Source organism: Equus quagga, chromosome 2 (genome assembly GCF_021613505.1).
Source record: "Equus quagga isolate Etosha38 chromosome 2, UCLA_HA_Equagga_1.0, whole genome shotgun sequence".
Classification (NCBI taxonomy): Eukaryota; Metazoa; Chordata; class Mammalia; order Perissodactyla; family Equidae; genus Equus; species Equus quagga.
The window spans coordinates 64,570,968-64,588,616 of NC_060268.1; the positions used below are offsets into that span (position 1 = coordinate 64,570,968).

A 17,649-nucleotide genomic window follows, 5' to 3' on the forward strand; every position below is an offset into this window, starting at 1 on the left:
TTTTTTATCAGTTTTTCTTTTTTGTGGGGGTGAGTATCAGTGTTATACTCTTTTCATAAAAAATAGACCTTTTCCCTCTCCACTCTGGAACAGCTTAAATTGTATTGCAACTGGCTTTAAAGGTTGGTAAAATTCCTCTGTGAAACTGTAAATGTCTGGTGTTTTTATAGGAGGAAACTCTCAGACAACTTTATCTCTGGTAATTGGTCTGTTGATAGTCTTTTTTTTAGAGGTAGTTTTGGTAAAGTATATTTTCCTAGAAAACTTTCCATTTTGAGACTTATTTCAGAGTTGAATGAAGATGCAGTAGCTATCCTTCAAGATGACTCCTGATCATTCTAATCTCTTGGTATTCACGTCCTTGTGGAGTCCCTTCCACACCGAATAGGGCTGATCTGTGTGATTACTGTAGAGATGACAGAGTATAACTTTTGAGGCTAGGGTATAAAAGACATTGTGAGCTTCCACTTAGCTCTCCCTTGGATCATTTGCTCTGGAAAAAGTCATTCGGACACTCAAGTAGCCCTATGGAGAGGTTTACATGGTGAAGAACTGAGGCCTGCCAACAGTGAGCACCAATAAGCTAGCAATTTGAATAAGATATCTTGAAAGCAAATCCTATAGCCCCAGTCAAGCCTTCAAATAACTGCAGCCCTGGCTGACATTTTGACTACAAGCTCATGAGAGACCCTGCCAGAACCACCCAGATAAGCTGCTCCTGAATTCCTGACCCACAAAAATATATGTATGAGATAATAAATGTTTATTGTTGTTTTAAGTTATTAAGTTTTAGAGTAATTTGTTACACAGCAATAGATAACTAACACAACAGTAGTTTTTTACATGACTCTTAATTTTCACTGTTATCCACGATAATTCCTTCCTTATTTCTTATTTGTGACTTTGCACCTACTCCACTTTAATTAGATTAGCTAATGATTTGTTTTTCAAAGAATCAATTTTTAATTTATTAGTTTCACCATTTTTTTCTAATTTATTTCCTTCTTTTACTTTCATTATTACCTTTCTTCTGCTCTCCTTAAGTTTATTTTGTTGTTCTATTTCTAACTTCTGGATTTAGATGTTTATTTTCATTTTTCTTGTTTTTAAGTTTTTAAGGCAATAAAATTTTCTCTGAACACTGCTTTAGCTTTACATCCCATAGACTCAGATATATAGCGTTTTTATTCTAATTTTAAAATTACTCAATGATTTCAGTTTAGTTTTCTTCTTTGCCTTTGAGGTTTTTCTTGTGGCTTGATTTTTCCCCCAGACTTCTTATTATTTAATTAATTTTTATTATGATATATTTTATAACTAAAGATAATATAAAACTTACAATTACAGTTTCAAAAATAATAAAACAAACACCTGTACAGCCACTGCCCAGATTAAGAACTACAACATCACCAATGTCACTGAAGTGTTGCAGCCTAATTTTGAAAATATTCAATGGGCAGCCAAAAAAAGTATACATTTTCTCTTTGTGGGTACAGAATTACATGTATACACACATTAGATCAATCATTAATTGTGTTATTTAAGTATATTCACTTTAAACAATCTTTTTCTGGTATCAATTATTCCCTAAAAATGAAGACATTCTGTGGTTAAAAATAAAATTCACATTCCACCCCAATAGACAGATTGCCCTGAAATCTTAGGATGCTCTTTAGCTACACTTACTGTGAACTTTGAAGGAGATGTAGGAGGAAATTTTAATACTATGGCTGAAAAATAATAACTAACATTAGCTCCCATTCCCTATCATAAATATAAAAGTAAGATATAAAGCACCAAACTTACATTAAGTGCTAAATTATCCATGAGACTTTGTAAGTCCTGGTTCACCCTCATGGCCCCATAGTGCTAATGTCTCAGTATGCTTCAAAACAAAGCCTATTTTGGTTTTAACTTGTAAGGCCTCTCTTCTGCACAATTACATATCCAAGTTTCTAGCAGTTCTTAATTACACAGCTTTTTCCAGAATTAAACCTTATACACAGTCTTTGTATCAACATGCCTTTCTCCAACTGGTTAGTTCTGACTCACCCCTTAAGATCTAGCTCACATGTCACTTCCTCTACAGCCCTTCCCAGTACTCTCAGGCAGAATTAAGTACTTCTTCCTTAGTACTCTCACCACACAGTGCACAGTACTGTCTGATCCCTCCCTCCCTCCTTTTAGAACATTTTTTCCAATACCCACAAATTCAGTCATTTAGTCATGTAGACTTGCTATCCTTTGTCTGAGGAAGGCTATAAATGATTCTATGTCTACTTCTTCTAAGAATGATATTCTGAAAGAGAGATCCTTTACTATCTGCTTTGGGTCAGAATTCTGTGAGATCAGTCTATAACGGGCTTCCCTAGTATTCTGTGAGACTTGTCTGTAATAGGCTTCCCTACTGTAACAAAATATTGGGAACCAAATGCTTTAATGGGGAAGATCCAAGTGAAGATACCCTCTTTGAGGTCATCCTCAGTTGGGCCCAACACTTCCATTTTCTCCTAAGGCTTAAAGAGATAACAATATGAGTAGAATTACACCAAAAGTGTTAAAATGAATAAGGCTTATGAGGAGAGTTTTGATTTCTCTTGAAAATGCTATGAGGCTCATGACAGAGAAAGGTTACAGGAAGAAATGGCAAGGCATGATCAACGGGGCACAAAGAAGCTTAATACTATACAGAGTAAGCCCAAACAACTGAAGATAGATGAAGTTAGAGAGATACTTGTGGTGGTGATAAAGGAATGGATTGCACTACCCTTAAAAAATCTGATGACTAAGTAAGGAAAGACATCACCAGAGAGTCATGATACTTTATGAAGATCCAAGGAAAGTATAGGTAACAGGGGTTTCTCCATGAATTGAATATATAAGAAGGACTGTATATAATTAGCTATAGCACAAATCTCAGAATCTTAATGAAAAAATTTTACTCCAAAATAGCACATTGGGCCAAGACGGGAGATCACTATTGAGTGTCTTTTGTTAAGTCAAAAAAATAGGAAGCAAGGAATTGAACTATCAGACCACTTGCTAAGGAGTCTGCTTTCCTGGTAAGGAGAGGTCCTTATATCGAAGGTTTTCTAGGAGACTGTTTTGCATAATGTTATAATTAGGTAAGCCGGCTCGTTCAAAAATCCCAGTGCTTGTTGTTATGGTTCACCAGATAATGAGGATTAGTAAGCACTTTAAACACAGCCAGTTAAGTGTTTGTGTGCATTTACGTCTTGCACATGAAAAGAAATTATCCTCACCAAATATTTCTGTGCAATGCAGTGAGCCAGCATACTTGGGTAAATGGCAGACATTTTCTTTAAAAATGTATGAAGGGAGCCCACTACTTCAAGTGCAACATATGACAATATTTGTTGTCAATGATAAAACTTCAAGCTTAAAAACAAATATCAGAATTTTGGAATACTTGAACTGCCCGGTGAGTTTGACAGCTGCCCAATACTTAAAGATTTTCTGAAGAGACTGGTGGCGATATTAATGAATGTGATTTTTGGTATTATATACTGAAACAACATTTAAAATACCTGCATAACTCAGTGAACCAATATTTTCCAAATGACCCACTTATGACATTATGAAGCCCTATACGAGTAAAAGATCTTTCCAAAGTGCAAAATAACCAAGAGATTTTAATGTCACAGAATACGAAATGTTAATTGATATGGCTTCACATTCCATACTGCAACTAAACTGTAAGAAACTAAAAATTATTCATTTTGGCTGTAGGACCAAAGAGTATTCAAAATTATCTGAGCAATCAAGATCAGAAGTATATCGACCATAGTAGATGAGAAATCTTCCCTCACTCCAGATACCACAGCTCCCTAAGCCCGTTTCAACAGAAATGAGTTTGAATCTCTTAATGGCATTTTTATAAGAGCTACGAGCTATCCCTTTTAGAAAGCAGAACTGAGGCAGGCTCCTTTTCATCTACAAGGCCAACATTCTATGAAGGAGAAGGAAACTCAGCTTTGGATCATGAGCAGATGCTGAGTAGACACGTCAAATGAAGGAAGGATTAAGTTATTTTAGGGGAGGTCTGAGGGAAAACATCTGCTTTCTTTGTAAAGAAACATGTTCCTGAGCTATCTTCCTGGTCTTGTGAGAAATACCAAAGACTACGATAAACTAAAATACTGGTTCTAACTCTTTAATCTTCTGTAATAGAAACATCTATACCCTGCCATAGCCTCAGGGTAGGTAAAGCCTATTCCCCACTCCTTGATTTACTCTGGCCAGCTGGATACGAGCAGACATTATGGGAGCAGAAACATGCACAGCTGATCTTACCAATTCACGTGATGCAGACATTGTCACGAGAAAAACATATCCCAGATAGTTTACTGGTTCAAGAATAATAAGAGATGTGTCGAACAGAGCAACCTGCAGCCTACCGTAAATCAGCTGAACCCAGCCACCTCACAGATGTGTAAGTGATAAATACATGCTTGTTGTATTAAGTCAATGAGTTTTGGCGTGTTTTGTTATGTAGGATCATGAAAACAGCTAATGACCTTAGGCTATCCCATGTATACCTAACAGTCGAAGATACACTTGAGTAAACCTATTGCTTTTCCCTAAGAAGGTTTGGAAGTCTTTGGTAATAAACATTTGGTAATATTATCCCCTGGCTTAAAAACCTTTGATGGCCTCTGAAGGCCTAAAAGGATCAAATCGAAACTACTGATTCTGGAATTTAAGAACCCAAAACCTTACTTACTCATTATATCTTATCACTCTTCCCTTCCTTCATTCTTACCAAGAAATCTTGCATTCTAGCCACTGACGTTTGTTCAACTTTCTCAGGTGGTACTAGTCATCCAGCTCTCTATCTTCCTATAGCTTTTTGCACGGACAAAATGAGATTTAGTAAACTGAACTGCAATTATTTACATCTTTGTTTAATAGACTTAATTTATTTAAGGCAGAGATCTTGTCATTTCTATACCTCCAGCACCTAGCATGGTGTTTGAAACATGGCAGAACTATTACATTTTTGTTGAAAAAAATAAATGAGAATAAATGAAACTGAATGAATAAGTGGGGTTAGGGGGACAAGTCTCATCTGCAGAAGAGAATGGGAACGAAAAAAAGATGTGTCTAAGGTGTAGTCTACAAAGAGAAGTACCTCTAAAGAAACATATTGAAAGCAGTCTCATTTTTACTTAGTAAAATTGTAAAAGTTTAAAAATATTAAATGAATTTATGATTCTGAATTGAACTAATATTTTATCTCTACAAAAACCTTCCAAAAATAATAAAAGAAACATAAAACTATGAATACTATAGTATTGTCATAACTTCATTAAATACACGTAAGGAAAAAGTTCAAGACAACTATAAATATTCTAAAATATTAATAGACAATCATGATTTTCTTCACGCTTTTTACACTTTACCCTACTGTTCAAAATTTTCCACAATTAACATAAAACAATTATGTGAATGTGTCTTTAATGTAGAAAAAGATCTTAGATTTATCAAATGGCTAATTTTAAAAGACAGTATATAAGTTAAAGAAATAATTCCAATGATTTGAAAATAAATATAAAATAGTTTATCTTTCAATTTCAAGTTCTGTGAGAAATTAGAAAAGTTTCTCTAAAAAGTATTAAGTACATTATGCAAAAAGGGCTAGCATGAAGCTTCAAATCTGAATTTTTTTAAAAAAGGAGATACAAGAGTAAACTGAGACTATTTAACAATTTTTAGAATATAAATGGTACACCTGTAGGTAAACTCCTTCTAGCAGCAAAAATTACATAGGAAGCCAACATCATTCATTCCTCTCTAGCATTCTGCACCTTTTATTCTCTAAACATACAAACAGCCTGGATCACTCTACCATTTGTAAACTCTTCACCTTTTCTTCTCTCACTTATAATCCAATCGTCTCCAAACCACAGTCATCTTTATATTTTCTTACTTCCTAACTTCTGCCTTTCACTCCCCAAACCTAATTTTTCAGGTCTCCTGAAAAGAGTCAAGTTCTCTTGCCAGATAATACTGTAGTTATTACACTCCTATGGAATTCTATCTATAAGAATTCCCTACATAATTTTTCGTCCTGTTTGTCCCCATCTGAGAGAATAAGAAGATTCCAAGGCTTTGAAAGAGATGCTTCTTTCACAAATACACAAAAAAGAACACAAATACTGTTCTCCTTTTGTCTACTCTTCCAAAAAGGTCCTGTGCCTAATCCTCCTCACCACTGGCCCTGCATACAGATCTTCAAGTAATGCCTCCTGCATACCATAATGATCTCTGGAAGAGGGGTAGGGAGAAATAGAAAGTGTGGGGGTCTTCTGGTAGTGGTGGCATCAAAGATAACACTACGAGTTCTCATCACACAAAAAAAATTGTAACTACGTGTAGTGATGGATGTTAACTAAACTTATTGTGGTAACCATTTTGCAATATATGCATATATCAAATCATTATGTTGTACGTCTACAACTAACACAATGCTGTATGTCAATTATATCTTAAAAGAAAGATAACACTACAAAAATACGTGCTAGTCAGTACCAGAAACAGTAAGAATGGTTCTATATTCTGAGAGAATCTTCATTCTTTGAATCTGATTCTTATTACCTCAAGTCACCTGAATGTGAATAGTAGATTTAGATACCATGCACAAAGGTAAGGAAATGACAGTACCCTTTGCTAGAGTCAGATAAGTCCACACTTGAAATATCTCTTTCCTTTGGAGCTCTTTAGAGCTGTCACTTTTCAAATGATTCTTGGCTTTCCAACTATTAATTCTTAACTTTTGGAGAGGCATTTCTTGCTTCTTTTGGTGTAGTCAATTGCAAAGCTTAACCCCACAGATCTACTTATCCACATTAATTTAGAATTGCACGTATGCCAATTTCTAACAGAGACATGCAAGGAAGTTCTTTAATAAGCCTAGAAGATACAAAATTCCCAAGTACTGCCAACCCCTATAAGCATAGCAGAAAAACCATGAAAAGACTTAGAGTAATTTTAAAATTCCAACTAAGTAAATAAAGTAGCAACTGATATTTGAATAGTATTAAAAATTAAAATGTTGTTTTAAAAATGCCTTGCTTAGAACCCTGTTCAACTTAATACATTATGAAGAAAAGCACTCCATGGTCAAAGTTTTGAAAGTGCTACACATTATATCCCAAACTTTGTTTGGCTGTGGAAACCTTCGTGTGTAATATCTTTCAAAGAGGATTATTTGTGAGCGTTTTATAGATTAGTAAAACATATTTCAAATTATATTCTTCATATTATATTAGCTAATTAGTGCTAAATCCCTATTTATGTTTGGAATTACAGCATAAATAAATAACAAAAACCATTTGTTATAGAAAAGGCATAACTGGATGGACTGTAAGCGTAACATGTTCTGAAATCCTAGTCTGGAAGTAGCCTAGTCAAAGATTATGCTCCCTAAATCTAATTACCACTTTTCACATGGTAGTAGAAACAGAGATTTTCAAAGTCATTTCAAAATAAAATGACCAGGATTCAACTTATTTTAGCGATGACAAACATGATTATTTACAAGTCAAGAGCCTCCTAATTGATACATGGCTGCCAGTCTTACCCATCTCTAATCCATTCTTCAGAATGCTACCAGTTATCTTCTAAAAGACACTGTTGGTGACATTCCCCTATTTAAAAACCTTTCCATAGCTCCCTAATGCTTCAAAGCAGGAAATTCAAAATTCCTAATCTTGCACATCTGGTTCCAATCTACCTTTCCAAATTCTTCTGCCATTTCCACACTGCCTGCCCTAGCTTTAGCTACTCAAAGCAGCTATTATTCCTGGATTGCTGTTTCATGCCTCCTTGCCTCTGGAATTGTCTTTCCCCTCCCTATGTGTTAAATTACTACTCATCTTTCAACATCCAACTCAAATGACTTTTCACATTGGCAACAGTACAATATACTTTTCATAAATGTAGTTCATCCTTCTTTTCAAAAAAGTCACTATTATACTTAATTATGAAAGAGAAATTTTTTCATTTATGAATACATGAACACTATTGACTTTGATTAGTCTATTTGTAGTGGATATCCTAAAAACTCACTGCTATCTTACCTAGATTCAATTCTTAGATTTACTTCCATAAATGCTTACTGAATACTGAATAGGTCCTAGATATAGTCTTGTTCTTAAGACTCGGTGTACAGCTAAATGTATATGCAAGAGGATGTTAAGTGGGATTTTTCTTCCTGTGCCAAAGTTGTGGCTAAGACCCAAAGCTGAGAATAATTAAGTACTCCTTCCTTTAGCTTCAAAGAGCCAACAGAACTTCGTACCAGCCTCTTCTCTCAGGGCTTACCAAGAGGCACCAGTTTATTGAACCAGTCTTATCATCAATATTGTAACACCTTCCTTCAATGTAAATCTAAAAAGGCAGAAAAGAAAAAGGGGGCTACTGGACTTTGAAGGGAATGTAGAATTTATGAAAAGAGGATATTCCCTTCCCTGACTGGGGAAAATAGTAGTGTCACATCTGAATCTAGAGGATAAGAATCAAAGTTAGAGGCCATCTAAAAGAAATGCAGACTGGTACTGCATTCCCTGTTTGATTATTTGTGTAGGCAAAAGGCCTATTGATTTGCCTCTCTATTATATGCACAGGGAAAGGGAAATGGGGAGAGAGTGTGGTGGGGAAGTGTCAGGTAGAAAAGTAGGCTAAGACTATTGCTACCTTGAGTTCTTGGTTCCCAAGAGGTATGAAACATGTAACCTTTTCCCCTAACGCGCCTGCAGGCCCTAGAATTGGCCATGGGCGGTAGATCTGATTGGGTAAAGTCTTCAGGCAAAAAAAGATATACATATCAGGGTCACACGGTGTGAATGCCATCAATCAGGTTTGGCCAGAAGATATAACCAAATCTTGCAAGGGACTGCCAATGCCTATGGAACTAGGATAGGATTGGAAATGGGATAGGATTGACCTCACTGTTGGCAGGATAAACTGGAACTACCACTCATCTTTATTTAGCCTATTGATAATGAGCTTGAATAATAACACTGAACAATCAAGAAAAAGGACTGGCCCTCAACACTGGGATATTATGTAGAATTCTGCCACTCCTATCACTCCTCCCAGGTTCAACACCAGAAAAAGAAAAAGCACAAGAAAGAGGGAGAGCAGAAGTGTGTGACAAAAAGAACCTACTCACTCACCCCCAAAGTTCTCAGCCTCAGATTAAAGTCTAGTCTACCCTGGGAGAAAGCGACAAGAGTACTGCCTCAAGCCTGTGACTGAAGTTATAATGTGAAAAGAACTAAGTCTTAAACACTGGAATGAGACTAGAGTATTTGAAAATTACGGCATAGTGACAAGATGCTGTTAAGGTAGCTGACAGCCAGTAGGCAAGGGGACTTTGACATGGTAGAGTTGGGAGGCAGTTATCAGATAAAAAAGCAAAACTGATTTGTATTTATAACCCAACAAACTGGCATCCTCAATGAACTGGCTACACATAGATGGATAGTCTCTGAAATTAGTTTCCATATATATTGGCGTTAGCTTTCCACCTCTCTATTCCTTTTTTGTATAATCAATGAAATCCTGGGATGAGTTCTATTATACTATGATTTTAAGTTTAGAACCAGTCTGTCAATTTGCTCACTACTATTTGCTACTCTACCTGAAAAATGTTAAGCAGATAAGAGCCACACTTTCACATCTGGGAAGACACTATCAAAGTCACAGATATGAATGGACAAACAAGCATTACTAATAATGGAGGATGCTGAAAGCAGAAATAAATATTTTAAGTAATAAAGTGGAGGAAATTGATGAGAACAAAGCTCATAGAGCAGAAATTAATTTGATACCTAAATGCTTTCAACGTTCACTTTTTAATGATCCAACCAAAGAAGAAATCACAAAGAGGCTTATCTGACAAAGAGGAAAAACCAGTATATTGTAAATGGACATCATTCAACTGCATGATACAGAGGAAGGAAAACAAAGCTTCTAAAAAAAGAGAGTAAGAGAAACGCAAGTGAAGGCCAGTCAGGAAGCGGAACCTGAATTGGGGCTGCACATGAAGCGTGGACAGGCATGGATGACAGACAGAGCAGAACAACTCCTGGATGGATGAGAGACAATAACAAAAAGTGGCTGTGACACACTGCAATATTAATACATACCGAGACTGAATTGCGGGTAATGCTCATAAATCTAACTGCAATTAGTACAGGTTTCTGGATTAGGAAGGACATGAAAAGGAAAGCAGAAGGTTAGAATTTACATGTCATTGCCACATTAAAAGAGAAGGGTTAGTCTGTTAATGGACTGAATGTATCCACCTTCTGCAGCATCAGCAAAAAAAAGCACAGCTTGTCTAGCTGCTTTGAAAAGTAGCTTTATATAAGTAAAAGGTCTCTTCCCTTCCTCCCTGGATGGGCACTGCTAAATTGGGGCCTCTCAGAACTGAGAATTCACACTACAGAAAGAGACTCACGTTTAAAGATTTTATTTTTCCTTTATCTCCCTGAAGCCCCCCAGTACATAGTTGTATATTTTGAGTTGTGGGTCCTTCTAGTTGTGGCATGTGGGATGGAGCCCCAGCATGGCCCGATGAGGGTGCCACGTCTGCACCCAGGATCTGAACTGGTGAAACTCTGGGCTGCCAAAGCGGAGCGCGCGAACTTAACCACTTGGCTAAGGGGCTGGCCTCCGAGATTCACTTTTAAATGTGGTTTCTATTTCCATTTTCTGGGGAAAAGATTTAGACGGTATCCTATGATGAGATTTATTTAATCTTTACTGCCTGGAAAAAGTCTATGTTTATATTTGTTTTTAGAGAAGACCCTTCACTAACTTAATCAACGAACATTTGTTGAGCACTTGGCATGTGCCAGGCTGTTTAAACAGTGAAGGAAGACAGTTACTTTAATGATAATCTAAGTATAAACTATGAAGATACGGAAGAAGTATTGCTGGGCCCCTGGAATAGCATGGGCATGATGACAGGGAAGCTTGCTTCTTTTTTCAGATTTTCTGGGGATCTGAGTGGGCGTTCATCACTATAATTTTGTTTTACAATTGAGGGTAAGAGTAGCAAATGGGCAATAATTAAACTTTAATGTAGCAGTTTTCCAGCTACCCAGACCCTCTTGATTATTGGTCAGTGGGAACTGGAGTTATCTATTTACAGGTCACTGGTTACAAAGGAAGATATTAAACAGAAAAGGGGGCAAATGGAGGAGATAAATTATTTTTTGCAAGGCTTTTCTCAAAACCTAACAATAAACACTGAAAGAAATCTTTATTTGATAATAGTAGACTCATAGATGGAATCCCATTTCCTTATGAATCACATTCTTGCAAATGATTAAGTTCTCTATATCCCAGGAGTATTGGCAGGACCAAAAGTGACATGGTTATGCATGGGAACAGATGGCAGAAGGAAGTAGCGAAAAAAGTAAGAACAGGTTAAGTTTTCAGAGAAAGGACAGAAAAAGAAAACAGGGCAGATTATTAAACCACCACCACTTTATCCAAACATTTTCTTTTCTTCTTCTCCCCAAAGCCCCCAGTACAGAGTTGTATATTCTAGTTGTGAGCGCCTCTGGTTGTGCTGTGTAGGATGCCACCTCAGCATGGCCTGATGAGCGGTGCCATGTAGTACCTAGGATCCGAACTGGTGAAACCCTGGGCCTCCGAAGTGGAGCGCACAAACTTAACCACTCGGCCATGGGGCTGGCCCCAATCTGAACACTTGATTTAAAAAATTCTGCACATTTAACTGCGTATATTCCATACATATAATTAAAGACAGCTAAAAGATCAAACATGAGGCATCCATAGTACTCTGAGATGAGGTGATTTTTTTTTCACTTGTTCCATGTGAAAAACATTCAAAGAATAACTTCTCTCTACACCATAAATGCACACTTAAAATCCCATGAGGGCTCCCATTTTCCCCTATGATTATATGTCTTGCATCTTACCATTGATCTACGAATCAGTGATAGCCTGGTCTTTGCCTTATTCTCAGCAAATTCCAGGCTACTGATGTCTTTGAGACGAGCCTTATATTTATTCATTTGTTCCACAACAATTAGCTCCACACAGCTGAAACAGAAGGAAAGAGAAAACCCTTAGGAGCTGAAGTAAATCAAAGAAAGTGTAGTACCCCCAGAATGTTTTTTAGCTAAGTGTGGTAGATGGTTGGAGGATAAAAGAAAAATCAACATCCCTTATTTTACGAGCTCAGAGATAGGGTTTAGAAAGGCGATTTACAACATTGGCTGCACTTTAGTATTCATCTGAGAAGTGGTTATAAGTCCCAGTGCCCAGGCCACACCCCAGACCAAATAAATCAGACTCTCTGGGGATAGGACACAAACACTAGTTTTTTTTCAAGCTCTTTTTGCAGTCAAGGTTAAGAACCACCACTCTAGAAGGAAAGCAGAGGCCCATGAAAAAAGGCCAAGGTGAAATACAAGAATATTGAAGTATTAAGACCAAAGGGATTCAGAACCATAATACCATAGTTAGACTAGATTACAGGAAGATACAAAGTGTATGTAATTTGGTAAAATGGAATTTTAAAATGTGTTTAGAAACTATAAGCATTCTTAAAGAAAAGTCAAATTTAAAAAATAAGACCCTTCAAAACAAATGATGCTCAGGTGAATAGAATCTAAAAAAATTTTTCATCTTCAGCATAAGACAATCCAATGGTGTCTAGCTGCCTTCTTAAAAACATCTGAACTTATGAAACCATTCACTAAATTTTATATCTGGATAAAGTGACTACAGCAACTCAGAAGTCCCCAGGGTTTTGCAGAGGTGATAGTGACTGGCCTTACGTGGTAGTCTTACTGATGTCCTGCACACTTTGTAGCGGGTCAATGGTGTCAGGGCAGCGGAGAATGCAGGGCGCAAACACAATGGCTAAAGCATTAGCAGACATTCGATTACTATCTTCCTGTAGAGCAATCCTAAGGTACAAAAAAAACCAAGTGAAACCACAATAAAAGCAAAAATAGTAGGGAGGTAGGCAGAAAAGATGAGAGAAAAAAGATGTATGACATCAACTGCATAGTAGTGGAAGGAGAGTCACATCAGTCGAAGGGAAACACTGTAGACTTTTCCCAAAGCTGTTCTTTTGCCTCTGGAAAATGCACTTTCACTCTGGTCCTTCCTTGAAGCAATGTAGACCAGCAGATAGCTTACCAAGGGAAATTTGTGACCCTCTGCCCAAGGTCACCATCACTAGATGAACACATCTGAAGAATGGAGAAGAGACTTTAAGGCATTTTCAGATGGTCATATAAGGTATTTATCCAAAAAGAAAGATGGAATCTTTCCCAACTACTGCTTATATTTACACTCAGGTGAAGAGAGACTATTCCTGAAGTCTCTTTGGTCAGTCCATTCCTGAGCACCATCTGAACCCACTTACTATGAATTAGGTTATGTCAACAGATATACATCCTTTCTAGTTTAGGGGTTAGATAACATGCAAGACTATAGAGTGCCACCACGAGGCTGAAGCTGATACATGGCTCAAATAGAATAGAGAAGCACCTGCCATGTAGTCTAAATCAGCTGAGGCTTTCTGCTCCAAGAAACTGTAACCATCTGTTTAAGGCTTGACTTTATAAACAAGAGAAAAAAATATATCTGTCAGTTTTCCAAATGGAGGAGCCCTTCATTTATTTAAAATAATCCAAGAGAAACTCTTAAACATTCCCTTGCTTCTTGAAGTTACCTGACTAAATGAAAGATGAGGCGTTCCAGTGTATTGAGATGAGTTCGGGAGAGCTGGTCAATCACAGAGTATACACCACGGATTGTCTCTTTCCTCTCCTGAAGGCCTAAAAACAGTAAGAGCAGCAAATAAGACTGAATACCCCCTCTCATATGCTACATCTTCCTCCTGGACAGACACCAGGTAGCGGGGAGACTGGCTCTAGAGTCTTACAGTTTTAGGAGAGGCAGATGTACCTGTATGGCAGAAGAGCAACTCACCATTACCACTAACCTCCCTTTGCTTGAGTTCTATATTCACTAAACAGTCTCCTGAGTTTTAACCTATATTGCAGTAATCCTTGATTACAGCAAGGGGAAAGAGATGTCGTAGTTTTTCAGGCATTTTGTGGCAGACTGATTCTCCATTAAAATTAATCAATTGCCATAGATTTTATAAATCAGTCTTATGGGAATTTGAAGAGTCATGCCTCAGGGCCTAAACACTTCAAGGGAGGCGTTCATCAATACCTTACACATCAGGAGCACTGAAAAACTAAATTCACAACCTGTTAGGCCTGGCATAAAATAGCTAGCTTTACATAGAGGTCTTGCCTAGATTCACAATTTAAATGAACATAAGCCAACCCTCAAATCTCTTCATCTTTTAATTTGTTTATAACCTTAGTCTTTTAATCCCTTTGTGAGAAGCAACTAAGTGACTTACAAATCTTTCAGGACACTGACATTTTAATGAGTCTCTAAACAAAGTCAACATTTGAATAGGTGAGTATACACTGGCAGTTTTGTGTTGACTGTCAGAAGCTTACTTTTGGTTTTGGATCTATAAAGACTAAACCACAAGAGGATGGCCAAATAATCTATAATGAAGATGGCATTCCTTTCCTAAGTGAGGCCTCCCCTGAAACCAGGAAGCCTGTACTTACCCATAGCTCGAAGAAATTCCTCATAGAGTTCAAAGGTCATGAGTGGATTGGGCAAATCCCGAAGCCATTGTTTGAATACACTTGCAATGACATGTATGTTATAGTCATCTAGGTTTACGCTCTCAGCATCTATTTAGAGACAAGAGTTAGACAACAAGGCCAAAACATGCAAAAAAGATTCAAATAATTCACTTTACAAACTATCATCACCAAAAGAAGCCTACATGTTCTTAAACTAACTTAGATCTTCTACAATCTAATTTCATGCTTGGCAGCAGTTCTTCTAACTGTGGTAAAGGAACTGTTTTTCTTTGTTTTCCAAATCTGTTGTGGACTGACAGATGTGTAAAATAAAAGATCACGTTTTTTCATGTCAATGCACTGTTAAACTGCTATAAATGTTTCTAAATGCTTGCTCTCAATTTCTGTACTTATCTTGTGGATTAGTGTGGGAACCACACTTTGAGTAGCAATGCTTTGGATGGCAAATGGAAAAAAGATCCAGAGAGCATTTTGTAATAGTAAGGCTGATTTTAAGTCATTGTTAGAGATGAAAGGACAGCAATAATTGAGCTTAGGAACTGTAAAGAAAACATATTATTCTGTTTCATTTAAAAACTCCCTAAGGTTATACAGATGAGATGATCGGGAGGACACAGGATGAATGATTTTTCATTTGTGCTGACCTAAGGTACAAGAGACAAGTTGGCAATTTGCCTTTAAATTGGAGTAGACTGAGTCTCTGGTGGGCAGAACCTTCTGCTTGAGTTTTACTAGGCATTTTCTGTTATTATGTCCATACTGATTCTTTTCTCATTAATTTGTTCATTAAAAAAAAACTGCAAAGAAAAAGCATGTGGGTAGGTTCTTAGGAACACAGAGACAAGTTTTGTACCTAAGTGTGATTAAAAAAGACCTATTCTTTCCCAATAGCAGTAAAGAGTAGAAGTTGAGAATGAAACCAAAGTCAAAGTTAAACCCCTGGGTACACTCCAGGACTGAGGCTAGAACTCTACACAAACACATGTTCAACCTACTAATTACCAGTTTAAATAGCTATGTCATCAATGTAGGAAGGCAAGAAGATGTGTTGGAAAGAGCACCACTTGGAGTCATAATAGGCAATAGTTCAGTTTATGGATTCAGAAAATCTAGGGTTAAAGCCCAGCTTGTTCACTTATTGATGGAGAGTCTTTGGGCAAGATCCTCTGTAGGCCTCAGTTTCTTTATCTGTAAACTGGAGTAATACTCTCTAATTCATAGGACTGTTGCGAAGATTAGTATAAAAACATTAGCACAGTGCCGTGCATCATCCTCAACTGCTCGTTATTTAATTTCCCTGAACCTAAATTTTCTCCTCTGTAAATTTCAGATACTGTGATCTTACTGGATTGTTAAAAAGATTAAATGAAATCTGTCTGAAGTACCCAATAAGGCCTTGCACAAATGACACATTCAATAAATGTTTGCTGAATTGACCACATAAAAACAAAGACTCTTTAGAAAGCTACAAAATGATAAACAAGCACCACAGAAACTGATTGCATTCTTCTGGCTGCAAGAAAAGGACCAACATGTGATGAAAACATTAAGAGCATGAAATGACCTATTTAAATAAAAGTACTTGGTTTTGATTTGGAGGGCACTATCTCACCTGTATCTAGACCTTGACGAAGCTCCTTGATTTTATTAGTTGAACCAGACTTTCGGTAAATACCTTCTGTGTACAGTCCATGCATTTCAATGTAGTTTATGAGCTTTTCCACCACTAAAGGAACAGTTCGGTCTTCACTGGTCAAACGAGACAGTTCAACCCCAAACTGTCGAGATGATAGCTCTGGATCATACTAAATGGAAGATAATTTTTTGTTCCAAATACATTCAACCATCTTTAAACACGTTTAACCAATTTTTTAAGAGGAACTACTTTTTATTTCTCTGAGGTTTTATAAACACGGTTATGAGAATTGAGGGGAAAGTGAATTACGGTAAATGCTGAGAGTATAAGTAAGTGAGATGTTAGTTTCAATCCTCTCCCAGTAGGAATCTCCCCCCAAAATTATGGGGTGGAGAATGGAGGCAGTGGCAACAGGCTACTGTTTCCTTTCCTGCTAAACGTCCCTTCATGTAAAGTGGGATTTGGGCAAGAGAGAAGCGGAATAGACTTTGTATCCTAAACATTTACCAGATAGCATTAGAAAAATCTACTAATTTGATATGAATTAGAGATGTCAGTAATTTCTGAAGCATAAGAGTGCTTCGATGTTTATGAAAACTTTAGAGAAGTTTAACTGAACACTGATGTCATAGCTAAAGGCAGAGACACACAGACTGGCCCATGATGAGTGTTTTAGATCTTTTTTATTTACTTCAATAGTGTACCTAATATCATACCTTACTAACTATAGTGTGTGTGACTGCAAAAGAACAGCTTATCCTTAAGATTATTTGAAATAATTCACAGAAAAGAAAAATGCCAGGTATTACTTGAGACTAAAACCTTTTTTGTAAATCTTTTTTGTCCTTTCCTTCTCTTGCACTATTCTCCCTCTCTAACCCATCACTGTACACCCTACTCTCTCCTTCAACCTGGATCCAATCAGTACCAAGTTCTTTCACTGAATCAGTACACTGTTTTTTCTTTTCTGTTCTCAGTGCCATCACCCTAGTTCAAACTTATGTCACTGACCACTTGGACTACTCCAGCAGCTTCTTGATGAATTTCCCCACATCCATTTTCTCCCTTTTTAATATATTATATAGTATATATAATCTACTTTATTATCCTCAAAAACCTTCAGTGGCTAATTAGCATATACCAAAATAAGGTACAAACATTCCTGAGTCTAATATTGAAGATATTACTTTAATTGATCCTAATTTCTCTTTCCAGTCTAACAATACATTTGTCATTTACGTGCTAGGTAACAGGGAAACAAAATCAAATCAGAGATAGTCCTTATCCTAAGAGTAA

The 17,649-nt window shown here is 36.9% G+C and overlaps 1 protein-coding gene across 8 annotated transcripts in view; it reads right to left on the reverse strand.

The window, feature by feature from the left end:
- Positions 1–17,649, reverse strand: part of LOC124233768 (unconventional myosin-IXa) — a 289,503-nt gene that overhangs the window by 19,098 nt on the left and 252,756 nt on the right. For 7 of the 8 annotated variants that reach the window (XM_046650967.1, XM_046651007.1, XM_046650998.1 and 4 more), the window contains 5 exons: positions 16,330–16,522; positions 14,676–14,804; positions 13,751–13,856; positions 12,846–12,977; positions 11,982–12,105 (listed from right to left, as the gene is read on the reverse strand). In XM_046650967.1, the coding sequence (XP_046506923.1) occupies positions 11,982–12,105; positions 12,846–12,977; positions 13,751–13,856; positions 14,676–14,804; positions 16,330–16,522 (684 nt within the window). Of the gene's footprint in view, positions 1–11,981; positions 12,106–12,845; positions 12,978–13,750; positions 13,857–14,675; positions 14,805–16,329; positions 16,523–17,649 lie in introns of those variants that run through there. The other variant, XR_006887148.1, reaches the window with a different exon arrangement.